The sequence below is a fragment of the Aptenodytes patagonicus genome, chromosome 6 (assembly GCF_965638725.1).
Source record: "Aptenodytes patagonicus chromosome 6, bAptPat1.pri.cur, whole genome shotgun sequence".
Lineage (NCBI taxonomy): Eukaryota > Metazoa > Chordata > Aves > Sphenisciformes > Spheniscidae > Aptenodytes > Aptenodytes patagonicus.
Window position 1 is genome coordinate 30,991,298 of NC_134954.1, and position 25,753 is coordinate 31,017,050.

At 62.4% G+C, this 25,753-nt stretch overlaps 2 protein-coding genes across 10 annotated transcripts; one reads left to right on the forward strand and one right to left on the reverse strand.

Annotated features, from left to right (window-relative positions):
• The first annotated feature begins 63 nt into the window (after nt 1-63).
• On the forward strand, nt 64-1,418 carry MTERF4 (mitochondrial transcription termination factor 4). Its single transcript, XM_076341905.1, has 3 exons — nt 64-412; nt 488-672; nt 807-1,418. Exons 1-3 carry the CDS (start codon nt 64-66, stop codon nt 1,170-1,172), a joined length of 900 nt encoding a protein of 299 aa, XP_076198020.1. The 3' UTR covers nt 1,173-1,418.
• Nucleotides 1,419-1,424: 6 nt separating this feature from the next.
• On the reverse strand, nt 1,425-24,459 carry SNED1 (sushi, nidogen and EGF like domains 1). 9 transcript variants are annotated; one of them, XM_076341904.1, is made up of 33 exons: nt 24,111-24,459; nt 20,781-21,068; nt 20,025-20,165; nt 19,118-19,280; nt 18,071-18,196; nt 17,810-17,923; nt 16,906-17,019; nt 16,527-16,640; nt 16,277-16,393; nt 15,849-15,974; nt 15,465-15,569; nt 14,891-15,004; nt 14,621-14,737; nt 14,014-14,130; nt 13,812-13,928; nt 13,437-13,550; nt 13,175-13,348; nt 12,862-12,975; nt 11,795-11,908; nt 11,243-11,356; nt 11,042-11,155; nt 10,115-10,411; nt 8,719-8,902; nt 8,517-8,629; nt 7,692-7,970; nt 7,113-7,257; nt 6,692-6,774; nt 5,823-5,909; nt 5,455-5,571; nt 4,853-4,943; nt 4,126-4,209; nt 3,829-3,866; nt 1,425-3,379 (listed from the first exon to the last, which is right to left on the reverse strand). In XM_076341904.1, the coding sequence occupies exons 1-32, from the start codon at nt 24,312-24,314 to the stop codon at nt 3,830-3,832; spliced, it is 4,338 nt and encodes a 1,445-aa protein (XP_076198019.1). In that variant the 5' UTR covers nt 24,315-24,459; the 3' UTR covers nt 1,425-3,379; nt 3,829. The 9 variants fall into 9 exon arrangements, with proteins under 9 accessions (XP_076198019.1, XP_076198017.1, XP_076198010.1 ...); XM_076341902.1 differs by having other exon boundaries at nt 10,115-10,177; nt 24,111-24,375; XM_076341895.1 differs by having other exon boundaries at nt 4,853-4,940; nt 24,111-24,375.
• Between the last annotated feature and the right edge of the window lie 1,294 nt (nt 24,460-25,753).

A 25,753-nucleotide genomic window follows, 5' to 3' on the forward strand; every position in this document is an offset into this window, starting at 1 on the left:
GGGAGGAGCGCGGCGGCGGGGCGCCTCCGGCTCCTCCCCGCGGCGGCCGCGCCGTGCCGGGCCATGGCGGGGCGGCTGTTGCGCGGCTGCGGGCGGGCAGCCGCCGCGGGCTGGGCCCCGGTGCTCCGCGCCCTCCCCGCCGCTCCCGGGCTGTGCCCCCGCCGCGGCTGCGGGGAGGCGGCGGCGCTGCGGGCCATGGGCTTCAGCGAGGAGCAGGCCCGGCGGCTCCTGGGGCTGCAGCCCCGGCTCGGCCCGCAGCGCCGGGTGGCGGCGGCGGCGCAGCTGCTGCTGCTGGGGCTCAGCACCGAGGCCGCCCTCGGCCTGCTGGAGCGGAGCCCGGGGCTGCTGCGGATGCCGACGGAGCGGCTGCAGGACCGCGCCGGGGAGCTGCGGCGCCTGGGGCTCGACGGAGGTAGGGCAGCGCGGCGGCGGGGCCGCGGCAGGGGGGGACCGGCACCTCCCGGCCCGCTCACCCCGGTGCCCGCAGGTCAGCTGCAGCGGGCGGTGACCGTCTGCCCCCAGCTCTTCACCTTGCCCCGGAGGAGGATGGCGGCAGCGGTGCGGCTGCTGCGGGAGCGGTGCCTCTTCACGGCGGAGCAGCTGAGGGAGGTGCTGGGGACCTGTCCCGCCGTGCTGCTGGAGGAGCCGCGCCGCCTCCTCCACCACTTCCAGGTGAGGGGCCCGGGCTGCCCGCCGCGAGGGCCGGCCACGCGGGGCGCGTCTCCTGCGGGGCGGGTACCCGCCCCAGGGCCGGGAGCGCAGTGTGGGGCCGGGGCTATGCGTGAAACACCCTGTCCCGCCCGCAGTACGTGTACTTCAGGATGGGGCTCCAGCAGAAGGAGATGGTGAAGGCCTGTCTTTTCCGAATGCCCTTTGCCGAGCTCAGGAACCGGCACATCTTCCTGGAGCGCCGGGGGCTCTACCGGACCCCGTACAAAGGCCAGACCCAAACCAGTAACCCGAAACTGAAGGACATCCTTCAGCTCCCAGAAAAAGACTTCCTGGCCAGCCTGGCCCACGCCACCCCAGAGGAGTACGAGGTCTTCAAGAAGCTGCTGGCTCGAGAGGAGGAGGAAGCAGAGGAGGAGGAGGAAGAAGAGGACAGGGATGCACTATACGCAGAGGAAAATGAAGACTTGGACAGTGAAGGAAGTAAAACAGCCCAGGAGTGAAGAGGTGAGGCTCCAAGGTACCCGAGCTCTCCCCATGCTGGCGCAGTCCCTGGCCCCACTGTACTCATGGGTGCCCTAGGCCCCCACCCCACACAGGCATGAGCTGTGGTGGCTGCAGGACCTGCTCTCTTTCTGGCTGCAGGGCTTCATGTGCAGGGCCCTGCTGAGGGGCAGCAATAAATCCCATATATCAGAATACAACAATAACCCTCTTTCCTCCTCATTGACCAACTACTTTAAAAAATATCCAGTTTCCATGAAGTGTTTTTATTTAAAAAAAAAAAATCAAACCAAAATAACTGATTTATTTCCAAGGCTAGGTTAAAACCTTCTGGCTGCATTACATATTGCGCTGGCTGTGGGGCAGGAGGAGGCAGGCTGCTGTGCCAGCTCACAGCAGGGCCATGCTGTGAGCATGGACAGGCCCTGTAGCAGCGCTGGCGGGACCCAGGGGCTGTGCTGAAACGGGACTGTCCCGGGGCGGGGCCGCCTCCACCTTCACAGCCCATGTCGGCGCTGGTCTTGTGGCTGACAAGGCAGGGATGTAGCACTTTCTGACCACAGCTCCAAAACCTCCCCTCCCTTGTGGATAGCAGAGGCTCTTCTGGCTTTCCCCTTGCCCTGCTCTTCCAGGCAAGGGTTGGCTTCTTCTCATGCCCTGGGGAGGCAGGACTTCTGTGCTTGCCTTGCAGCAGGGAGGCTAGAGCAGGATCAGGCAGCCTTGGAAGAAAATGAGGCATGTCCATCTCTGACTCGATTCTCCTCTGGGAGCAGAGCTAGAGTCAGTGCAGGAGGGGAGCATCACATTGTCCCTGCTGCTCCCAGGCTGCTGCCAGATGCCTTGGCAGCCGCTCCTCCAGGCTGAGCGCTCTTACACTGCTGCCAGGAGGGAGAGGGTGGTGCCAGGAGTGCCGAAACTCATGGGCCTGTTCCACTTCGAGAGCATCTTCTGGGCTGCAGCTCAACACGCGTGGCTGAACAGCAAAGTGCCCTGCAGTGCTCATGGGAGGGGAGGGCTGCCCCACCAGGATACCCCCCACGCTGCTCGGGAGATAACACTCTATACCAAAACTACGATATATCTCTGGTATGTATTAATTTATAATATACACTGTGTACATTAATACACAAATCTATGTTTAACTAGTGTTGTCATACAAACTCACAAAAACTAGGAACATTTCTAAGCTACGCTTTTTCCTTGATTGCTCTGCCACAGCTGGTGGGATGGCCACTGCAGGGCCTTGCACGCTGGTCCTCTCCTCCGCAAACAACACAGTGGTGGCATCACAGCACCGGCTGGTGCCATGAGGAACGCAAACGCTGTGAGCAGCTCAGGGGGATGGCACGTGGAGCTTGCTTCGTCACCAAGCCCATACTGTGCCCTGCGCTTGGAGGCAATTAGCATCAGAACAAGCATGGTGTTATACCTTGGCTGACAAACTTCACCCTACAGATCACTTTTAAAATTCTTTCTAGGTGCTCTATTGCTTTCTGAGCTGGAAATGTGGTTAAAACCAGGGATTGTTTACAACACAAAGAAAAAAGGCAGGCAGTAGAAGCTGCCTCAATTTCCCCCGCTAAAGTGGAGGAGACCGGGACATGCCTCCAGTGCCCGCGCTCACCTTGCTGCTTGGGGGAGCTGCTCACCATTTCTAACTTGTCTACATAGGGATGGACTCCTCCAACTAGATTTTCATGGGCCACATTTCAGGTGATAGCTAAGGCTTTTTGGTCTGCATTAAACTGTTTTATTTGGGGGTTATAGGTAATTTATAACCTTGGATTATGAAAACAGGTTGGTGCAGATGCTGTTGGCAGGAAGCTGGGATCAGCCCCGCTGATGCCTGAGCAGAGCCGGGAGCCCGTGGCTCATGCAGAGCGGCTCGGGGGCCGAGTGGGGCTGGTCCCCTTGAGGGGCAGCCAGCCAGCCACTGCAGTACACTGGCGCTTGGCTCCTTGGGGGCAGAGAGGTGACCGGAGTAAGGCAAGCCAGAGTGAAGGCAGTGCTGGTCCGGCGGAGGGAAGGGAGCGCTGCTCGGCATGCCGATCCAGCTGCGTGTCCTGAACGGGCTGGAGGAGAGGGAGGGGCTGACGCCAGGCAGAAAGGTTCCCCCGCTGTGTTCAACCCAGTGAGCAGATCTGATCTTCCTGGTGTTTCAAAAGCCCTTAGATGTGGAAAGATGAAGCTTCTACTGCTTTGAACCCTGTGAAGGAGCAGGAGGAGAATGAGCCAGTGTGCAGAGTCCCCTAAAAGCCCCGTGGCTGCCTCTTCCCACCCTGTGTGCCTGTCTCAGGCTGGGAGAAGGGGACCTGCCCCCTCCAGGGCTGCAGCCTTTGCCTTGCGTGGGCTGGCAGCACCCAGGCCCTTTCTGTGCAGGAATCTTGTTCATGGGGCTGCAGAGCCACAGGGGAGCAGAGCATTGCCTTCTGCTCCTCCACCCCAGCCACAACTAGAAGTCCTCAGCTGCGTGCCCAAGCCCGACCAGCGCAGCAGCTGGAGAGCCCTCGCACCCCCTAGACATGGTAGTGTGAGGCTGGGCTGGGCTGTGGCTTCCACTCTTCTCCTCCCTGACTCCCTGTGCAGGGGTGCAGGCAACCACAGGCAGGAGCTGCCCCTGCCTGTGGCTGAGGAGGGCCTGGAGCGGGTACTTACTCTATGGCTTCTTCAGTGTGTGACTGTTGCTTGGTTTTCTGAAAGAGAAGGGAGGGGAGCACCATCAGCCCTGCAGCCCCTCAGCTGTTGCTCACAAAGAGGGCATGCAGAGCTGACGTCTGAGCCTCGGTCATGCGCTCCTCGCACTCTGTTCTGCATGGGGTGCCTGCGCCCCTCTCCCAGCCCACCCCCAGCCTGGGTACCCCCACACGTGCTGGGTGACACCGGCTGGCTGCATCCTCCAGTCCTAGGCCACAGGAAGGCTGGCGTGCTCAGCATGCTGCTGCTTAGCTGTACCTGCTGGTTCTCTTCTCGGAACCGGTGCTCTTGCAGTTCTCCTTGTAGCAGATGTCCTGGTGTACCTTGTAGACTCTCCTATACCTGCACACACAGCAGAGGGGCGAGTTTAGGGAACAACAGGGACAGATCTGCTATTACAAGTGCCAGGGGGGAGTCTGGGGGTCTCCCCCATTTCCTTCCAGGCTGCGGTAGCTGGCCTTGGTAGGAACAGGGCTGAGCTTGCTATGCCTGAGGGCTGACCCCACACAGCCAGGCCCTTGTGCCTCCATCGCAGGAAGGCTGAGTGGGGTGGGGGACAGAGCAGAAGCCTCCATGCCCTGGCATTGCAGCAGGGCTGGCCCCAGCCCTCTGCTTGCAGATGGAGAGGCAGCTAGGAGCTGGGCTGGCAGGCAGCGGGCAGGGGATCTGCTGCTGCTTGGGGGGGTCACACGCACCAAATCCAATCTTGCTGCCACGTAGGTGGGCAACACTGCTACGGGGCTGTCATTTCAGCAGCGCCCTGCCCTGAAACATAGTTGGCGGGGCAGTCCCAGGGGCTCAAGGGCAGATGAGGCTGCTCAGCCTGCGCTGGGGAGGGGGCAGCTGCAGCCACCTGGCAGCTGCTAGCCAGGGTCTGAGACGGCCTTGCGCTCACCCTCCCTTCCCCAGAGCCGAGCTGCAGGGAGACATCCCCAGCTCTGAGCACAAGGGGAAGGGGGGAGCACAACCCGCAGGCAGTACTCACAGGTAGTGGCAGGTGCCTCCTTCCCACACAGGGAATGACTTGGTTTCCGAGTACAGCCGCGTGCACGAGTGTGGCACCTTCTTGCAGGCTGCTTGGGGAACAGGAGAGGGGAGCTATCAACAAGCCCGTCTCTGGCCCTGCCTGCCTGTGCCCTGTGGCAGGGGGCCAGTGAGGCCCCCCCTGGCTTCCCTTCTGCTGTCCTGGAGGGCTGGGCTCAACAGAGCTGACCCACCAGGAGAAGAGCCCCCAGCCCCGCGGTGCCCAGATAACTACATGGGCAGGGCAGGAGCCTGGCTTGCCAGGCTGCCTGGCGGAGGCAGAGGGCTCAGCCAGAAGCAGGGAGCAGACCTGCACTCCCGGATCTGCCCAAACTGGCAAGAGCGGAGCCCATCTCCTCTCTCTGCTGTCGGCACAGCACATCCCTCTCTAGCGGGGCCTGGGCATGGTGGGAGCCCCCTCAGCCAGGAGGAGCCGGGTGCTGACAAGGTGTGCTCGGTGACCTATGCCCTGGGGGACCTGTGGCTGGGACAGCTGCTACACTGGGCACATGCCATCTGCCTGCAAGATGGAGCTCGGCCCTCCAGCAGCAACATGGCACTCACCCAGCTCGCAGAACCGGCCCTTGAATCCTGGGCGGCAGTCACAGTGGTAGGACTCGGCATCCCTGGCGCAGGTGCCTCCATTCCTGCAGGGGTTTGTGGAGCAGTTCTGCCCCTCACCTGCAAAACACGCATGGCTGTCAGACCCCGGGGCCACAGTGCAGCCCTGCCCACCCCCCCCCCCCGGCATGCCAGAGAGCTGCGAGCGGGCGAGCAGGGATGGAGCAGCCGGCAGGGGCCCATGCCATGCCCCTTATGTGCCTCCCGGCAGGGCAGCAACAAGGAGAGCAACAAGCTGGTGCCGAGCACTCTGCTTGCCTGCAGGGCCTGGGCTGGGTCCCTGCTGCTCGTGTGTCTCCTCCTGGACTTACTCTTGCTCTTTGCCTCACGCAGCTGCAGTGCCAGACTGCCCTGGCTTGACACCTCCACGTTCTCCAGCTTCACTGGAGCCTCCGGCTCTGGGCAACGAGAGGGTCAAATGTCACCTCCAGCTGGGGCCAGACCCAAAAGCAGCCCCTTTGGTAGGATCCAGCCTGCCCGCAGCATCAGGGGGCTGGTCAGGCCTGAGGCAGCGGGTCAGCCCTTCCCAGTTGGCACCCCTAGAATTAAGGTGACCACCTCACCCTTCCTGGAAGGCTGTGGGACACAGAGCCCTGGGGAGGCAGGGGCAGAGCTGAGATAGGCAACGAGCCCAGGGTTGCCGTCAGGTGTGCCAGGCCCCTTCTCCACCCCACAGCGTGGGGTTCCCAGGCCTGGTAGGGTATCTTGGACTGGCACTTGTATTCCTGGTGTTCCAGGGATGGCAAGTGGGGGCTGGTCCTGGGCTAGTGAGGGGCTTCTTGCCCAGGTGCCCTCCTCAAGTGTGAGGCTGTGCTTGGTGGTGGGGGCTCAGGCTGTTGGGCAGGTAGGGGCTGCACTGGAGGGCTGCAGGGTCGCTGCCTGGGCTCCCACTGCTGCTGGCAGCGTAGGCCAGACCGTGCTGCAGCCAGCATCACCTCCCATCACTGAGGGTCCCTCTCTGCACTCCCTGACCAGCCGTGTGTCACCCTTCTCCCTAGGCAGGGGTCTAGCGAGCAGGGCAGATGTTCGTCTGCCCAGGGAGAGGTGAGAGGGCCCTGCCCTCCTCTGCGGCTCTCCCAGCTCTACAGCAGCCTGCCCAGCTGCCACCCTGTCCTGGGGGGAGGCATAGGAGATGGCACTGGGTGACAGGACGGGGCCAGAAAGGCAGCAGAGCACTTACGTGTCTTCACAGTGATGGATTTGCTCAGCGCAGTGCCGAACCTGGCGCTGATCCTTCCTCTGCCATCCACCAGCTCGGTGAACCTGGGACAGGAGAGCCATGAGGGTACAGGGCACTGTAGGTCCCCCCAGGCCACAGCCATCCCATGCGCTAGGGCTGGAGGCAGCTGGATAAAACACTTGCTGGTGGCATCAGGCTCGGTGCGAGTCCCGTGGGCTCAGCTGTGGGCAGGGACCTGCTCACAGGACAAGGGCCTGCCTGGCTCAGGACCCCAGTGGGTGGGCAAGAAGCACAACCCAGCAGGAGCATGGCTTGACCCTGTGCGCATCCGGCCACGAGAGCTAGGAAAAGGGGCTGTGCTCAGCCCAATGCTTGGGCCGAGCGCTAGTGGAAGTGCCAGGAGTGCCAGGGCAGCACCCACCTGGGGGCTGGCGAGAGCTCCTCAACTGTGTCATGATCCGCTAGCAAGCGGAGTTCAGGCAGGAAAGCTGGGGGCAGCCTGTTGCGCAGGACCCGGGGGTGTCCAGCTTGGCTCCACCGTCCCTCCGGAGCTCCATCCCTCTGCACTGCAGACCAAAGGGTTAGGCTTAGCAGGAGGCAGGCCATGAGTCAGAACAGCAACCCAACTCCCAGCCAGTCCCTCGTCCCCAGGCTGCCATTTAGGGCTGTCTAGGGACACGCGCGCACTCTCCACATGCCTGGTGGAGACCAACCTACAAGCATTGGTCCCCGTGAAGCATCACTGAGTTGTAACTCTGCATCTGCCCTCTGCTAATGGAGGCAGCACCCTGCAACCCCCACCTCCCTTTGCAGGGGACCTACATCCTGTCCCCACAGCCTGCTGCAGGCACCCAGTTCTGGGGCAGCAAGTCCCCACGGGCTCATTACTCTGTTGGTCAACTGGTTTCCTACCCCCTGCTCTACTTCCCCGTTAGCCCATTGCCTCCCTTGTGCTGCAGCAAACTGGCAACGCCCCAGCCCCGGCAAGCCAGGCACTCACAGGTGGTGACATAGAGGTGGATGGGCTCACTGTGCACTTGGCCTTGCTCTGTGTTCTGCACAGCCGTCACGGACAGGCGGTACCGCTGCCCAGGGAGCAGGTCCCGCACCGTGTAGGACACAAGCTTCCCGTTGGGCACATAGCGGCTCTTCACACTCTGAGCGGTGGTAACGTTGATGATGTACCCCTCCACAGCACCGGCAGGCGGCTGCTCCCATGCCATGGACACGGAGGTGGCAGTGACGCGGAAGGCGGTGAGGTTTTGGGGGGGGAGAGGCCCTGGGGCAGGCAGGAGGTGGGGAGAAAAGGGGTCAGCGCTGGTGCCCTTGAATGGCGACCACCTTACTTGCTTACATGCCATCTAATAAGCATGCCAGGGCCCCAGCTTGCCTGGCCATGCCCTGGCCAGCCTTCAGCTCGGCTCCAGCCGTGCAATGCACTGGGAGGAGATACTCAGCACTAGGTCCCTGGCAAGGGGGGCAGAGCCTCACTGCACCCTGGCACACGGGTCTGGCCCTTGCCCTCCAGCTGCCATACAGCAGGGGATGAATCAGGCCTGTGTACAGGCCCCACATGGGCCTGAGCTCATGCTGGTCTTGGGCAGTGAACAACATCGGGCAGGGGAGGATGTGCCGGTGCCTTGCCTGCCCTTCTTGAGGGCTGCCTGCATGCCTCCTACCTGCCATGTTGGCCAGACAGGCTGATGGCTTTCGCACCTTCCCCTCCCTGCAGCTTTCCTGCTGGCCATAAGCTGTGGCTGCCCTGTGCCTGCCAAGCCCCAGGGCCCCTGCAGCAGTGGAGGGTGGCAAAGGCAAGCCCACTCACTCGTCCACACATGGAAGGGGGCTGTGGCCAGACTCTCTGAGGGGTGGTCTTCTGTCCCCAGGCCGCTCAGCGTCGTGACATGGACAATGTACCTCTCTCCTGGCTGCAGGTCCCTGTGGAGGAGGAAGGTAGGGTGGGAAGTGGTAAAGCGGACAGCCTGGGAGGGCCAGCTAGCTTGGTGCCCGCATGCCACCCCACTCACAGGAAGGTGTACTTGGCCACGCTGCTGTTCAGCTCCACGGTGCGGTCTGCCAGGTCCCCCGGCTGGCGGATGGAGACACGCACCCTACTGACAGTGGAGTGCTTGAGCCGGTGGAGAGCCCATTGCACCGTGATGGCGCTGGCCGTCACGTTCATGATCTCAAAGCCTTCCACCGGACGTGGTCCTGGCCGGAGCAAGTGGAGAGGGCTGCGGTCAGCCTCCGGTCATCATGTGTCATTCTGTCCCTTCCCCACACCCCCACAAGGGGTGTCCTGCCTGCCCCTCTGGATTGGCTTCCCCAGCGGGAGCAGCTCAGCACCACCTGCCCTGCCAGACTCGTGCTCTCCCATCCTCACCACCTGTGGACAGGTGGGAGGCGCATCCATCTGCCTGCCCGCAAGGCCTCATGCCATCCACGGCACCCCTAGGGCTGTCCTCCTCTGGCCCCAGCCCCCCACCACCAGCTCCAAAGGGGTTGCAGTGCCTGGCCCTAAGCTCACTGCATGCCCCAGGCGGCCATCCTGAGCCTGGTTCTTGCTGCCCTCAGCATCTGGCCCTGGCTTGAGGCCTCCCGACATGCCATGGCCAGGGGCACAGACCCCTGCTGTGCCCAGTGCCACACCTGCCTTCTCCTCCCCTGGGCTTCACTTGGTCTCAGCCCACTGGGGAGGGGATGTGGTCCGTGGGCTTTCCTGCCACCATCCCCCTCTCATTAGAGGGCAGCTTTTCTAGGTCTAATCCCCTCTATCCTCAGTTTGCACTTGATTTCTACATCCGCCTGCCCTAGAAAGTGGGACCGCAGCTGCTCTGCCTGCCCATGCCCCTACAGAGGCATCACTGTGCCCCCTTCCCTGCACCCATGGAGCAGAGGTCCCTGCCAGCCTCTGCCCTCTCTGGCACATCCCCGCACCAAGCCCAGTGGGATGGCAGGGCAACTCACCCATGGGGCTCATTGTCAGCAGAGATCACCCAGCCCCGCTGCCCAGCTGGCACGGGGGCTTCTCTAGCTCAGCCAAGCAGCACTGGGGACCTGCGCTACCCTGGGCCCAGTGACAAGGAGTAACTGGTGCGGCAGGTGCAGCCTGGCCCCGATGAATAGGATCCAGGAGCAGTCCCTGCTGCCAGCTGCCTTACCAGCCCCTGAGCAGGGGCCCGGTGAGCTGCGGAGGGTTCAGTCCCCTTTTACTCACAGCAAAGAGAACAGCAATTCTCTGTGCCGAGTGCTTTTCAAAGGCCCCCAGCTGGATTTTAGGATCTGCACCACCAAACCCACCAGGGTTCGGCACAGGCCTGGGCTGCAGCTGGAGCCAGTGGTGGGGAGGAGGCGGCACAAGCCCTTGCACCTGTGGGGACCATGCGTGCTCACGACCGCAATCCCCCCGGGGATGCTACTCACTAGTGCGTGTGGTGAGCATGACGGGCCTGCTGATATCATTCTTGTTGTTCACGTTGCGTTTGACTGAAAAGACAGAAATATTGTAGGCTCTGCCGGAGGCTAGTGCCCGCAATTGGTGGGCAGAACGACTTCGGTCCACAAAATCTGTCCTGCGGTAAGAGCCGTCGAGGGATACGTACGTCACGGCGTAGCCGTCAATGAGTTGCCTGGCGGCTGCGTCCTCAGGTGGGTGCCAAGAAATCAACACACCAGTGTCCTCCACCCTTTCCACCTTTAATGAGGTTGGTGGCAGCAATTCTTCAGGGTGTGGGCAAAAGCAAAGGGGAGAGGTAACGCCATGAATCTTTAGAGAACAGACCCTGGCAGCAAGAGGCAGAGCGGCAGCGATGGAGGATGGGGCCCTTGCTCTCTCCCTCAGTGCACCTGCCAGGGGCCCTGCAGATGCCAGCCACCATTGGCTTGGGGGTCATGGGAGGAGCCAGGGCGTCGGAGCACTCCCAGCCACTGCAACCTGGCAGCACTGGTGGCTGAGCACTTGCGGCCGCCTGCCGGGCCTAGGGCACCAGAGAGATGGGGTGAGGGGTCCTGGGGAGGCTGGTGCCGGCGGCGAGAGGCTTCCCTCGGACGCCTTGGCCTCCCCTCCTGAGGGCATCCGAGGGATCGCCATCGCTGCAGGGGGCCAGGGAAACCTGTCCCCAGTGTCCTTGTGCCGAGCCTGACGCCTGCGGCAGCGGCTCAGCACACCACTACCTGCCCGTGGCATCGGTGGGGCCTGGGCTGCCCCCCATGGAGGCAAGGCCCCAGCCCTGCCTGCCTCAAGGAGAGCTGCTGATCCCGACGGCGTTGAGCCCCTCGCGGGCAGTGGCCACTGCTGGGCCGGTGTTGAGCCCCACGCCACGTCCTGGTGCCGCTGCTGAGGGCCTTTACCTTTTTCGCAGCTCTTGCCTGTGTAGCTGACTTTGCAGGTGCAGCTGTGGGTGCCATTGCTGGGCAGGCAGTAGCCTCTGCTCCCACAGGGGCTGGAGAAGCATGGGTCGCTGGCTGCAGGAGAGGTGCCAGGCCCAGCGGTGTTAGTGGTGCCAGCTGGCCAAGTGGCCACCCCGTGCTGAGCCGCCCTGCCCACCTCACCTGTCTCGCAGTGGTAGCCGAAGAAACCCTCCGGGCACACGCAGAGGTAGGAGCCCCCGTAGCTCTCGCACTCCCCTCCATTTCGGCAAGGGCCTGACTCACAGGCATCCACTTCTGGAGGTGGGAGGAGGCCAGCGGTGAGTGGGGGCCCCCAGCATGCTGGCAGCCAGCTCCCACAGGCAAGTGACAGCAACAACCCCCCAAAGGGGCAGCAGGATGGATGTGCAGCCCAGGGCTTGGCAGTCAGTCTGGACCCAGAATCCCACCCAAGTACCGCAGCAGCCGCATCCCCTGGCAGGGGATGGATGCCTTCGAAAGGGGATCCATCACCGGTGGACACCTTGTTCCTTGCTCCCTCCCCACTGGAGCAGTTTCAGCTCTGCCCCCGAAACCGCAGGCAAGGAAGCGCAACAGGCAGCAAGAGCCTGAGGTGATGGCTCGGGGTCAAGATGCCCAAGACGGCGACCAGCTGCCTGGCTCGGTACCAGTCCTGGCCACATCCCAGTGCCCACAGTCCAGCCTCCCACCACCCTGGGAAGGGTGAGTCCCTACCTGTCTCACACTGGGTCCCCACAAAGCCCTCAGGACAGTAGCAAGCAAAGGACCCAAGGAGGTCCCGGCAGGTCCCGCCGTTCTTACAGGGCTCTGACTGACACTCGTCGACATCTGGGGAACAGCAGGAGGAGAGGCGCTGGCTCAGCACAGTGACGGGGCCGGCGGACTCAGAAAAGCAGCGCTTCTCCTGCAGGGCACGGACCCTCCCCATGTTGCTCACTACCCCCAAGCCCACCAGCCAGGAACAGCTCCGCTCCCGAGGCTGTTAGGAGCCCTCTGTCCCCCTGCACAGCGGCTGCGGTGGGAGCTGGGCATGGGGACATGCCCACAGGGACACCTGGGGATGGCTGGCAGTGTGGGGCTGTGCCAAGACGTCCCATAGGATGCCTGCAGCACATCCCCTCCTCTAACGCTCGGCGGGCATCCCACCTTCTCCCACCACCATCCTCTGCCAGGCCCTGGGGAGCTGGGCTAGAGCCACCTGCCACAGAGTCCCACCAGCCCCCATGCTGCCCATCACCCCCTTCAACCAGCACCCACATGCGACCACGACCATGTGCATACATGGGAGCAGGAGCACAGCGCAGCCAAGAATGTGCAACCTCAAGCTGCTTTTTCCCGCCACAGTTGGTCAATAGCTTTGGAGCCACGCAGGGCACTTCCCACCCAGATCCCAAGATCTGGGGCTTCTCTGCAGGGGCTTAACACATGTCAGAAGTCATTGCCTTGCCAGTAATGGAGATGCCCATGCAGCATCCATTAGTGGGGGGACACAAGTAGCACACATGCCCCCGCCGCCTGCCTGCTCCTCTGCCTGACCGGGAGCAGCATCTCCCCACCAGCGCATCCCACAGCTGGCTGGGGGCTCCAGGAGAGGAGCCCTCGCTGTAGGCTGATCTGAGCACACAGGCAGGAGACTGAAGCCAGCCCACACAACTGCAGGCAGCCCGGCTCCTGGCTGTGGGGTTTGCACCTGCTGTCGTTCCCCGGGGGCTGGGGGGCAAGGAAGAGTTTGCTATAGCTGCCTGCAGTGGCCCCAGAGCATAGCCGGCACAGTCTCTTACCTGACTCGCAGTGGTGGCCAGTGTAACCTGGCTCACAAAGGCACAGGAACTCGGCGATGCGGTCCTTGCACTGGCCGCCGTTCAGGCAGGGCTGGGACTGGCACTCATCGATCTCTGCAGGCATTTGGGCAGGGGAGAGACAAGGCGAGAGACATGAGCACCAGGCAGGGGGCAGGGGTCCCCAGGGGACTCTGTCCGTGGACACGGGCAGGGGAGGACTGGAGGACATGTCCTGGGGTCACCAAGCCATGGTTGTGACCACAGCCCACTGGGATGGTGCCCCAGGGCTCAGCTGCTCCCTGGCACTCCTCACCATCACACTCAGGGGGGTCACTCCAGATGCCTGGCAAGCGGCAGACACGGGGGTGGTTGTGCTGACTGAGGGTGTAGCCCAGCTCACACTGGTATTCAGCCAGCGAGCCCACCTTGGTAGAGTTGAAAGAGGCCTGGGCATGCTTAACCTCGCTGGGGACGCCACAGTCAACCTCTGGGGAGAGACGGGGTAGGGGGTGGTGAGTGGGGCCCGCAGAGGCACCCCGAGCCCCTGGCTAGCAGGGGCAGCGTAATGCCCTTACCAGACTGGCAGTGCTTCCCTATGTAGCCCACAGGGCACGTGCAAGCATAGCCCCCGCCAAGGTCCTCGCAGGTAGCACCATTCTCACAGGGGCTGAGGAAGCACGGGGAGGGCACTAGAAGAAGAGCAGAGCAAAGAACAACTGCTGCAGAGCTGGCAGAGCCCAGAAACCAGAGCCATCCCCTTTGCGCCCCTGGCAGCGCTGCCCTGCCCTCTGGCAGGGTGCAAGGAAGAGTCGAAGCACTTCAAATTACAGGGAAGGGGGTTCAAAGTAAGTAGTGAGGCTCATTACTGCCGCCATGGCTGTCGACTCCGCCGGCAGCCCCAACACCTCCCCAGGCAGCCCCTGGCACCAGCACGCCCTGCTCACACCTACCGATCTCACAGTGCCGGCCAGCGTAGCCCGGGGGACAGTCGCACTTGTACTTGCCGATGTAGTGGAAGCAGGTGCCCCCATTCTGGCAGGGCCCCGAGGCGCAAGGGTCTGGCTTACCTGGGGGCAGAGGGCAGGTGGGACCTGAGCAGCGAGCAGGACGACTGCCGCCTCTCCTCCCTGGGGGGGGGCTGGGGGGCCGTACCAATCTCACAGTGCTTTCCGGTGAAGCGGTAGGGGCAGGTGCAGTGGTACTCGCCATCCGCCTCCCTGCAGGTGCCCCCATTGCGACAGGGCCCCATGCTGCAGAGCCGTGGCTTGGCTGCAGAGAGAGTGCCAAGAGTGGGGGTCACCCACTGCTGCCAGCACCCCGAGAGCCACCGCCTCCTGCCAGCATCCCACCAAACCCCTCGCTTCGGGAAAGCTGAGCGCACCTGGGCCTCACAGCCCTGGGCTCAGCAACACTGAAACACCTGTGCAGACACGTGCCGAGGCCTCGGGGGACCACGGGCACATGATGCCAGGGGACTGGTGGCTGCTCCTGAGGCCAGAAGCTCAAGCATGTAAAAAAACTCCAACATTGATGGTGTTGTGCAGGAAACACAACAACTGATCAGCTGCTGTGACTGTCAGGGGCCGTGAAGGGAGCCGTGCAATCCTCCCTCCACCCTGCGCAATGGAATGGGATGGGATAACCTGCACCCCCTTCAAGCTGCAGCTCAGCAAGCAGCTACTCATCTCCCACAAGGGTCCAAGCTCTTCTCCCACCCCCTGCCAGGTCCTGGGGCCAGCAGGGAGCTCTGTGCAGGTACCTTTCTCGCAGTGCTTGCCAAGGAAGCCTCGAGGACACTCGCAGGTGTACGAGTCATCGTTAACCTCACAGGAGCCCCCATTCAGGCAGGGCTCCGAGTCACAGGGGGATGGCATTGCTGCAAAGCCAAACACAAGGCGTCACTGAGGATGTATGACCAGGGGTGTGAGGGCTGCTCCCCAGCTGATGACGGTATCCCTGCTCACCCTCCCGGCCCCCATTGCATGTCCCTCCCTGGGGCTGGTCCTGCGTCCCTGCAGACAAGACTTACTGTGGTTGGTGCCGTAGTCAGTGTGGCAGACACAGAGGTAGCTCCCACCATACTCCATGCAGTACCCGCTGTCTGGGCACTGCGTGTTCATGTTGCACGGTGTGGTGGTGACTTCTGCAAACACATGGCCAGTGCCGGCCTCCGTCAGCCGGTGGCAGAAGGACACCCAGCTGGCTGCCTGGCCAGAAATGGGGGTCTCCTAACTTTGCAGGGTCTGATGACATGGGAGTGACCCTCTGTACCCCACACCACAGACCGTGCAAACGGCAAGGGCCAGCCTGGATGCCCAGCAAGCTTTGGAGCAGGAGCACACAAAAGTTGCAGTTCCCTCCCCACCCAGGAGAGCTGGGCTGGGGCCAGAGACTGGGAGAGGCATGGCTCAAGGGGGAGTGATGAAGATGGAAGTGTTGCCTCCTCACCAGGGGACAATATTTCTAGGCTCAAATTCAGTGTGTGCCCCTGGTACTGTGCTAGGCTCAGGCATGGGCAGAGTGTCTTCTTGCTTGCCCGCAGCCTGCCTGGCCCAAGCATCCCGGAGAGGGAGCAAACACAGTGAGTGGAAGCCTTCACCTACCGAATTCACAGAGAAGACCAAAAAACCCAGGTGGGCACTGGCAGATAGTGATGTTCCCCTCCAGACAATTGCCCCCGTTGCGACACTCACAGCCCTCCGAGAGCTCTGCAAGAGAGGAGACGGGAGCTTCCCAGGACCCCTCCTGCTTGTGGGGTTGGAACAGCCAAGCAGCCTTGCCAGATGCCACCCACAGGGGGAGCTCAGGTGGGTGGCAGCCACGAGCCCCCCCAGGCACACAGGCACAGCCCCCTTCAGCGGGACAGATTCACTGTTCAGTGCAGGAGCCCTGAACGGGCTCTCCAGGGCTGCTGCTTCACCCTCTCAGGAGCACAAGGGCTCCCCTAGAGACGCAACACCCCACCGGAAAGACCCCCCAGTACTCACTGTCTCGACAGTCCTGCCCAGTGTATCCCTCCCGGCATTCGCAGACGTAGCCCTGCTCCGTCTCCAGGCAGCTGCCCGCGTTCTGGCATGGGTGGGAGAGGCAGGCGCCAGGCACACGGGGCCCACCTGCGGGGAAGGTGATGGCTGAGCCAGAGCCATCCCAGCCTGGGGCTGGAAAAACCTCTGTCCCGGGGGAGCCAGGGCAGAGCCAGTCTAGCCCAGCTTCATGCCAGAGAACCCACCGTGGCCAAGCAGCCCTGATGGAAGGGGCTCCCTCCTGGCAGCACAACCCCTCTGCACACCCTGCCCGCCAGCTTTCAGCAGTGCCTATGGCTGATGCAGCCTCTTTTTAGCCATTTGCCCCTTCCTGCCCAGCTCCCCCAAAACTGGCTCCTGTGCTGGGCTGGGCGAGGCACACCTCCACTCACCGTACTGGCAGTTGTTGCCGTAATAACCTGGGGAGCACGTGCAGATGTAGCGGCCGGGACGGATGTAGTTGCATGTCTGCCGGTTCCGGCAGCTCCGGTCCTCGCAGGAAGACGAGTCTGGGGCAGGGAAAACAAGCAAGCGAGTGATGAGCAGAGCCCAGCCCTGGGAGAGGGGCCACGATGGCCATTGGAGCATGTGGGGGAGAGTCCCTGGCCTGGGTCATCCCAGAGCACAGGCAGGAGCAGGCACCTGTCTCGCAGCGCTGTCCAACAAAGGGCTCCAGGCACACACAGGTGTAGTTATCAACCAGGTCAACGCAGTGCCCGCCGTTCAGGCATGGGCTGGACTCACACTCATTCACCTCTGCAAGGGGAGGCCAGGAGGGGCGGTCAGGCCGCGCGTGGGCACTGCCGGTTCACCCACTGCCTCCCATCCTGGATGATGCTCGGGAGGGGGAAGGCGATGGCCGGGGGCGGGGGGGGGGGGGGGGGGGGGGGGAATCAGTGCCACCGGCAATGCCAAGCGCTCCCCTCCCAAAACTACGGCCAGGGTGAAGCAGGGTGGGAAGGCAGCTTGCCAAGGCGTGAAGCGACACCATCTCCCCCCTGCGCCTGCTCCTGCCACCCACCTGTCTGGCAGTCTGCCCCCATGTACCCCGGCTGGCACAAGCACGCCGCTGTCCCGTTCGCCGCCTGGCACCTCCCGCCGTTCTGGCACACCCTGCTCTCACATGGCGACTCTTCTGCAGTAGGACACCAAAAAAAAAGAGGGGGGGGGGGGATCAACCCAGGCGCAGGACGGGCACAAGGCATCCTCTGCACACACGGTGATGCTGGGGCTGGGCAGGCAGCACAGCTCGGAGCCACCAAGGCACTCCCTTCGGCAGGAGATGGTGGCCACGTCCCCAGCTGTGGCTCTTCCCAAAACCCTTCCTCGGGCAGCTCAGCCCTTTCATCCCCCTGCACCTCTTGGATGCCAGTGTGCTGCACTGGGTGTTTCTCCCTCCCTCCCTTCCCCAAAAGTCAACTCCCTGCTCGCCTTCTCCACCGGCACGGAGGCTCACTGGGAGCCAAATGCTTTGGCAGCACTTCCACTGGCAGGTGGAGGCCAGCAGCGGGGGAAATCGGCCACCACAGTCCCTGCCAGGGACCAGGAGAGTCCCCACTGGCTTCAAAGGGCTCGGGACCAGAGCATCACCTGCGAAAGCAGGCCTCCGAGACTTCTGTTTAAGCACTAACCACCAGCTTTTCTCACTAAGGGAGCGGCAGCGCTGAACCAAGCCCTTGGCGGAGTGGGCTGCCAGCAGAAGGAAGGGCTTGCGGCCAGAGCAAAGTTTCCTTTGCCTGCACAAGCTGAAATCCAAGCCAGCAGCGCTCGGTACCTGTCACAAATCACTCAAGCCCAACAGCTGCCCCAGGAGCCCCGGACTTGAAGAGCCCCCCCAAGAGCGGCAGTGTCCCCCAAGCCTGCGGTCTCTGCTCTTCAAGCACGGCGAAGAGCCAGGCCTGCCACACCAGCAGCCCCGCACTCACCAGTCTCACAGCTGGTGCCTGTGAAGCCCGGTGGGCACCTGCAGCTGAAGCTGCCGGCACCATTGAGGCAGGTGGCTCCGTTCTGACACGGGTGGGAGAGACACTCATCCACATCTGAAACAGAGCCCCGGGTGGGGGCAGGAGGTCAGGGCAGGGACAGGGACAGCCACAGGGACAGAGACTGCCAGCATGCAGCAGTGACGCCGGGAGCAAGACCTGCTCCCTGTGGCAAAGCGCCAGGAGCTTGGGGCCGGCACTCACCAACATGGCACCTCTTCCCGGTAAAGCCGGCCAGGCAGGAGCAGGTGTAGGAGGGGTTCCCCGTGATGCAGTCCTCAATACACTTCCCCCCATTCAGGCAGGGCCGCAGCGTCAGGCAGACAGAGGCTGTGGGGACAGTTGGTGACCCCCTGTCAGCCCACACCCCAGCAGGGCTCACCCGCCGCCTTCCAGCCACACCAGTGCTGGGGTCTGTCCCCGCACCCGCCCGGCTCCCTGGGGTGCTCGGGGAGCCCACGGGGGCCACCTGCCTTACGGCGGGGCAGTGTCTGCTCCTCGCGGGCTCCCCTGGGACAGGGGGGCAGTTTTATTCCTCCTGTGCAAGGGGGAGAGGCTGCACGGGGTCAGCCCCACCCACTGGGGAGACATGGACATGCCCTCGCTTATCACCCCGGGCAGAGGGAAAGGGGGACAGGAGAGCCCATGTACAGCAAACCCACCAGTAACGCGAGACACACGCAGATCACGGGTGGGAAAACACGGCTGGGGGGGAGCAGGGATGAGGAACAGGAGGCCAGCGGCTCTGTGGGGGACGTGCAGGACCCCCAGGGTGGGGAGCGTGGCCCAGCCCTGGCGCCCCGGCCCCACAGGGGAGGCTGGCACCCAGCAGCCCTCCACATGGCTCGCCCTGACCTCCTGGGACTTACAGACGTGTGCATCGCCCGAGGGTGCCAGCCCCTTGTGCCCTGCCTGGCAGCAGGCCAGCAGGGTCCCACTTATGCACCATCACCTCCTCCCCAGCCTCCCTCCCTTATCGCTCCCCACAGGCTCTTTTTGTCTCAAAGGTCTTCCTCCCCTCCCATTTGCTCTCCCAGCCCCTTCCCAGCCCCAGGGCATCCATGGATGCTGTCCCCAGCCACGGCAGGTGCTGAGGACAGTCCCCCCATGGCTGCCTCCCCTCCCTCCCCAAGCCCTTCGAGCTGTCTCCTCCACCCCGTGGAGGTGGGGGTTGAGGCAGGGAAAGACAGGGCTGGAGAACAGTGTGGGGTTGGGTTGGGAGTTAAATAAACCTAACTGCTGTCCTCTTACTTGTATTGCTGCAGCCCCCCACTTGCACCTGGGCATCATCGATTCTGAACACCCAGCGCCCGGGGATACCCACATTTGTCGTCATCTCCACGTCAGCGATGTCATCGGTGCGGGATCCGGGGATGTTGAAGTAGCGCTTTCCATCACCAGCGTTAAAACCTGCCTGGGAGGACAAGGGCAGAGGGTAAAATGACATCACTGGTACACGGGGGAAGGCAGCTGCAGCACAAGGGCTCGTCTCTCCTGCCACTCAGTGCTGCCAGTGGCACCACTCAGACCGACTGTCCCCTTCCATGTGCCACCAGCCAGTGCTCAGCCCTGTCCACGCGCCGGGATGACAGCTGACACGACAGGGTGAAGCGGCCACTCTGCCTGCTCGGTCCCTCCCCCCTGGGATTCAAAACCCATCCGCTTCCTCTCCACCTGCAGCATCCTGCCTGCTGCAGGCTGGTGGGCAGGGAGCCAAGCACGGATCAACTGCCGATAAATTCACACCATCTGAACGGGTACTGGGGTTTTTGCGGGTGTGGGTGTTGGCTTTTTTTCCCCCTTAAACACAACAACATACACAAGGATGAAATAAAAACACAAGCAAAAGCTGTGCTGGCTGCAGCAGCTGCTCTTACAAGGCTGAGCTTAGGAAGGAAAAGGGACTATGAGGCAGCAGCCAAGGCAAAGACCTGTGGTTTCGGGATAACAAAGCCCCCTGTATGGTCTCAGCTTTGGGAGCCAGAGCACACATGGCTATTTAAGAAAAAAAAAAAAAAAAAAAAAAAAGGGAAAAAAAAAAGAAAAAAGCAGCAAGCAGGGGGAGGCTTTCCACCTCCAAAAAACCCAAACCAGGAGCCACAAGCTCACAGGGCAGATGCACTACCTGGGCGCCCCAGGGGCTGTGTTCGCCACTTACCTGCGCCGCGATGCCGCCGAGCCCGGCAAAGTCCCCCCCACTGCTGGCGTGCATACCCGTGGTCCAGGTGATGGACTCATAGTTGAAGATGGTGAAGGAGAGCTTGCCGTCCGTGATGAGGACGATCTGGAAAGTGTTTACCTGCAGCAAGGAGGGGGAGAAAGCAGTGAGTGGGCAGGCGAGCCAGCCAAAAACCGGTCAGAAAATAAAATGACGGAAAGAGCATTTAGCAAAGGGGTGTTTCTTTGAGCCCCAGTCCTCCTTTATTAGAAAAGGCAGTTGGGTTTAATTATTTTTAACCCTAAGGAGTTGTGATCCCCCCGCCCAGCACTCCAGCCAGCAGAACAGCTCACTTCTCCTGGGGGAACGGGAAAAATGGGGACAAATGTGGTTATCGGGCCTCTGGAAGAAAGGCACCAAACCCCGTTCAAGACCAGCTCCTCAGCACAGCCGCAGGCAGGCAGGCAAATGCAGGCAGGCTAATGTTGCTCTGCTGCTGCCTGAGAAGGGGGATGCCAGTGATTTGCAGCCTCCACGTGGCACAAAAAGGAGGGTTTGGTTTTGCCAGTCCGGCGCTGCTCTGTCACAGCAAGACATGGCAACGGAGCCACTGGGGTTGGTTTAGCCCTGCTGACAGCTCCGTGCTGCACGTGGCAGGAGCACCACCACTGTGGAAGGCACCAAAGCTCCAGTGGAATGCTCCTTTTTAAAAAAACCTACCCCTAAACTAATGGCTGCTTTGCCCCAGCTACTCACTGGTGAAAACGAACTGCCCCCGAAGAAGGTCACTCGATACCAGGTGGCAATGAAGACCCACTGAGCGGAAAACCCCGGGAACTCGGGGAAATACTGCATGATGTCCCTGCTCGCTCTCTCCAAGATGGGCTGCTCAGTGCTCTCCCGGTAATACACATCACCCGCCCGCCGGTTATCCACGTCCGCCCAGAAAGCGGCCACCACGCGCCGGTCCTTGGAGATGGGGAAGGCCACCGGCGTGAACTGGGAGACCTCCTTCAGGAATGAGATGATCCCGTTGTTGTTCACCTGCAGAGAGGGAGGAAAAGAAACAGGCGGCCATGGTTGATTTCTGTGCCAGCAGGAATCCATGTTTTAGAGGCGCTTTCCATTTCACCTTTTTTTTTTTTTTTTTGGCCCCTCTTTCCACAAATATTGGAGCGCTTCCCCTTCCTGCCCTTGGAAGCAGAGACGTGCCCCGGTGCCTGCAGCCCCCCACCCTGGCCGCTCACTCGCTGGAGTGTGGCTGTGGGGAGGCAGCCGCCTGAACAAACCCAGCCCTGTTCTCTGCCATGGCCGGGCCAGGGGAAGGGGGAACAGCTGAGAAAACTGCGGCAGCCCTGGTGCTTTAAACAAACAGCGCCCAGTGCGCTTGGCCAGCTCGCGCCAGTGCTCTTGGTGGGGACGAGGGGCTGTTTTGCTCGCTCCCTGCTCTCTTACAGCAGACACGTAGCCTGCTGGGCTGGAGTCTAGGACTGGGCATCGCTGCCACCCTCCTGGCAGGGGGGTCATGCCTGAGCCAGGTGGCCACCGGCACAGGACAGGGGGAGACTTGCTGGGCAGCAATCCATCCACCAGCATGTACAGCACTCTGAGTGAGCTAACAAGTGGTTGAGCTAACAGGCTCATGGTCCCCAGGTGACCAAGTGCCACCATCCCATGCAAAGCCCCTGGTGCTGGCTGGGCCTCAGCAGGCTGCTCTTGTTAAAGCGGGGGATGCCAGACACCCGGGTTGAGATACTGCAAGCTCTGAGCCCTTCTCCAGCACTAATTAACTGGGGCAATTAGGGTCCTGGGATGCCCGGCCCAGGGGCACATGGCGGAGGCAGCCCTCAGCTCAGGGAAGGAAGCTGGAGATAGTGGATGCTGCTGCCTGGAGTGCTGCCTCCTGGCTTGGGGATGCAGTGGGAGTGAGGAAGTGGAAGAAACCCCCTGCCTGCACTGCTGCCAGAGCAGGCAGCGACGTGGCAGGGATCAAAGGGAAACAGTCTCGCCCTCAGCCCCCAAATTCCCGGGAGGAGACCCTGCCAGCACCCTGCCACAGTGGCAACCCCAGCAGGGCGGGCAGCTCCCAGCCACTCCATTCCCCTGCCTGCAGGGATGCTGCCCACAAGCGACAGCAGGACAGGTAGGAGCACACAGTCCCCCAGCTCTGGCAGCACTGGCCTGGCAAGCCCCTGGGCTGCAGGGTGGGAAAGGGGGGGCATGGTGCAGGCAAGAGGCTCTCAAGTGGAGAGAGCAGCCCTGGCACGCAGCAGGCAGTGGTAGGCAGCGGTATCACGCTTGTGTGCTGACAAGTAGCTGGGATCCAGCATCCTGCCAGGAGCCATGCTGAAGCCAGCGTGCCTGTGCCCCAGCTGCCCGCATGTCCACGCTGGGAGGGGAGGGGGCAGGCTGCGACAGCCATGTGCAGCCTCTGAGGAGGATCCCCAGCCCCTGAGGAGGGTCCCCAGGCCCTCCATGCAAACATGGGGCAGTCCTTGCTGTGACTAAAGGGAAGAGGATTCCTGTTTCCCAAAGCCTCCGTAACCCCATGGTGTCTGCAGAGGAACATTCTTCCCCTGATTAAAGCAAGATGGGAGAGATCCAGAGCCAAGAAGGGCTTTTCTTGTTGTTGCTGGTTTTTGCAAAGGAGAAGGGGGTGGTTGGAGGCAGCCCGCAAGGATGGAGATTTCCAGGTGAGCCCAGCCCTGTGGCAGCTCCCCCAGGACAGTGGCTCCCCGGGGAGAAGCCCCGTGGCAGGCGAGCTGGCCCTGCAGAGCCGGGGGTGGGGTGTCTCAATTCAGGGGAGGGGGATGCACCGCCCTCTGACCCCTGCAGCCCCTCCAAGACCCAGAGCTGTGCTGTGGATCCCATATGGGACAGCCATCATGTCACCTGGCTTCTTCCAGCCTCTTCTATCCTCCCACCATGGCTCAAGCCCCAAGCCCAGGTCAGGTCCCTCCCGCCCGATCGCAGGGCTGGTACTTTTATCAGGGGAAAAAAAACACACCAGCGATGACCAAGGACCTCCTGCACTTAGCCAAGGTGGCAGGACGGTACATGAGCCCAGCTCCAAGATAGCACCAAGGTGATGCTCAGCCCTCTCCTCCGCCAGCCGGGTCTGGATCATCGGTCAGCCCGGAGCAAACCAGGGAGAAGAGAAGGGACCAGGATGCCAGAGGATTCACTGCGCCAGGTGGGAGCCAGTGTGGGGAGCACAGACCCCGCCCCAGGACACAGGGCAGACATTTGGAGCCAGCACCGCCCAAAACGCTCCAGGGATAACTGGGCATTCAGGGCTGCTCCTCTGCCTGATGGCCACAGCCGTGGAGGACACAACAGGCCAGGCGTGACTCAAGCTCTTTGGCCACAGTCCCCTTCAGGTGGCTTGGGGGCTGCAAGGGAGCACGTCAGCAGGGGTCCCAGCGGCCCGGCCACCCCAGCGGGTGCAGCGAGGAGAGGAGAGGGAGCGGGATGTGCCGAGTGGTCAGCCAAACCCACTGCAACACAACCCAAAGGGCAGTGTGTTTATTCTGCATCACACCCAGAGCCCTGCCGCCACCTCCTCCCCAGTGAGGGACACCATCCAGAGGCAGCCATCCAGGGGCCATGGCACACCTGCTCCAAGCTCTCACCCACCAGCCATGCCCAGCTCCCCGCCACTGGGACCCCTGCAGCATGCCACTGCGGGGGCCAGTCCCACGAGGCATGGGTATTTCTGGCTCCAGCCAGGGCTAAGCCCGGGGCTGCCCACTGCAGGCGAGTGCTTCGTCCAGCATCCCCAGCGTGGCGGGGCCAAGACCCTCACCTGGGCCAAGACCCTCACTGCGCCACCCGACGCAGCCCCAGCCCCCCTGAGCCGGGGGTCCAGCACGCTTCCCAAGCCTGGGGCCCTGCCAGATCTCCCCCTGCCGTCAGCACACCGTTATTCCTCTTATGCTCCGAGTTAAATGGGGACTGCCTGATGGCCCCCGTGGAAACCCAGATGCACTTGGATCCATCCGAGCAGGACAGGAATTTAAAAAAAATGAAATGAAATAAAATGGGAGGCCCCAGAGGAGGCCACCCCCGCTGCCCCCCGATACTCACATAGAGGCCGGTGTGCCCCGCGCCGAAGAAGGGGAAGGGAACGGAGAGGGGCCGCAGCTCGGAGCCGCCGTCGTCCTGCTTCCGCGTGGCGGCGTCGCCCTGCGTGGGCCCGAAGGGGTAGAAGTCCGCCAGCGGCACCACGCCGCCCGCCCACAGCCACTCGCCCAGGGCCACCAGCACGGCCCAGCCCGCTAGGCCCCGCATGGCCGCCGGGATCCACTGCTCGCCTCTCACGCCGACGCCGGCACCGGCCACTGCGGCATGGCGGCGCGGCAGGGGAAGGGCGCCCGCCGACGGGCACGGAGCTCGGAGATGGCGGCCGCTGCGCGGAGCTCGGAGCTGAGCGTTCGGAGCTCAAAACTGACGCTCGGAACCAAGCGCCCGCTGCAGCTCAGAGCTCCGCCGCCGCGCTGGACTCCTTCACCCCGCCAGCCCCGCCCCACCGCGGGAGATTTGCATAGCCCGGGTGCGGCCGGCCAATGGGCGCTCGGCGCACCAGGAGGGCCGTGGTGGAGGGGCGGGGTATGCAAATAATGCGGGGGGGCAGGGCTCGGATGGGCGGGGCGGGCGGAGGGGTGGGGGTCCACCCACGGGGGACGTGGGGTCCCTCCGCGGAGGGCGTGGGGGGGGAAAGGGGGACAGGGGACCCCACGCAGGGACCCCCCTGCCGCCTCCTCTCCTCCCAAGCCCCCCGCGGAGGGACCCCTCGCCACCCCCTCATCCCCCACAGGGGAAAAGTAGCCACCACCCAAGGACACGCGTGGGTGCAGAGCACCCCTCCAGGGCCAGCCGCGGCCTCGCTCCCCCCCCCAGCTGCAGTTCAGCAGCGGGTCCCCTCTGCTCCTTTAAAACAGAGGGCTGGAGGAAAAAAAAAGAGAGTGGAAGAGAAAAAAATGGTGTTATTTGCTTTTTTTTTCTTTTTCCCCCCTTTTTTTTTCAGGTGCTAAAAATATTATCAGGAAATTCTTTTCAGGAATGCCATGTTTTAAGTTACACTTTAGGCTCAAGGGCCTCTTTGTCTCCACTGGAGAAAAAAAAAAAACAAAAACACACTCACCCTACATTTATCATCAGCAAATGGTTTTATCAAGAAAGCCCGAGTCCCCCTGAAAACTGGTGGGGCTTCCCCCTGGGAGACCCTGCTAAAAAGCACTGGTGGGTTTTCATAGTTAATTGATAGTTAATGATGGATGCTGCCTGCGCCGCTGCCGGGCAGGTGCTGGGGTGAGGAGTCCAGCTAGAGCGGGTGGCTCAGTCCCCCCATCCCCTCCTACCTCCCAGCGCCCCCGAGGCTGTGCCCAACCTGTCCCGGGGCATGAGCATCTGGGGTGTGAGGGAGCAGCCAGAGGGGGTGGATGTGAGGGAGAACCCCATGCAGGGTCCTGGCAAAACCGGGGAGGGCCATTGCCTGTCCCTGGTGCTGGGATGGTGCGGGAATCCAGTTCCCAGTTCCAGAGGTTTTCCGTGTTATTCCACACCCCCGCTGTACAAATATCCTCTGCTGTAACGATTGCGAGGTACGTTTGAAAAGGGGCCAAGGAACAAATTATGTAAAGAGCGAAGCAGAGGAGCAAACAACAGCGGGACTGGGTTAGGACCAGCCGCGGACACTGCCGCGGAAAGTCTGCCTCACCGGGGCCCCA

Bases quoted from the DNA above. Each gene is read 5' to 3' on its own strand.
- SNED1 (XM_076341904.1), bottom strand. From the start codon at position 24,314: ATGCGGGGCCTAGCGGGCTGGGCCGTGCTGGTGGCCCTGGGCGAGTGG. The intron at 15,570-15,848 runs GTGAGTACTGGG...CCTCTCTTGCAG, and splicing joins TGGGCAGGACTGTCGAGACA to AGCTCTCGGAGGGCTGTGAG. The intron at 13,551-13,811 runs GTAGGTGTGAGC...CTCTTCTTCTAG, and splicing joins TGGCCGGCACTGTGAGATCG to TGCCCTCCCCGTGCTTCCTC.
- MTERF4 (XM_076341905.1), top strand. From the start codon at position 64: ATGGCGGGGCGGCTGTTGCGCGGCTGCGGGCGGGCAGCCGCCGCGGGC. The intron at 413-487 runs GTAGGGCAGCGC...CGGTGCCCGCAG, and splicing joins GCGCCTGGGGCTCGACGGAG to GTCAGCTGCAGCGGGCGGTG. The intron at 673-806 runs GTGAGGGGCCCG...TCCCGCCCGCAG, and splicing joins GCCTCCTCCACCACTTCCAG to TACGTGTACTTCAGGATGGG.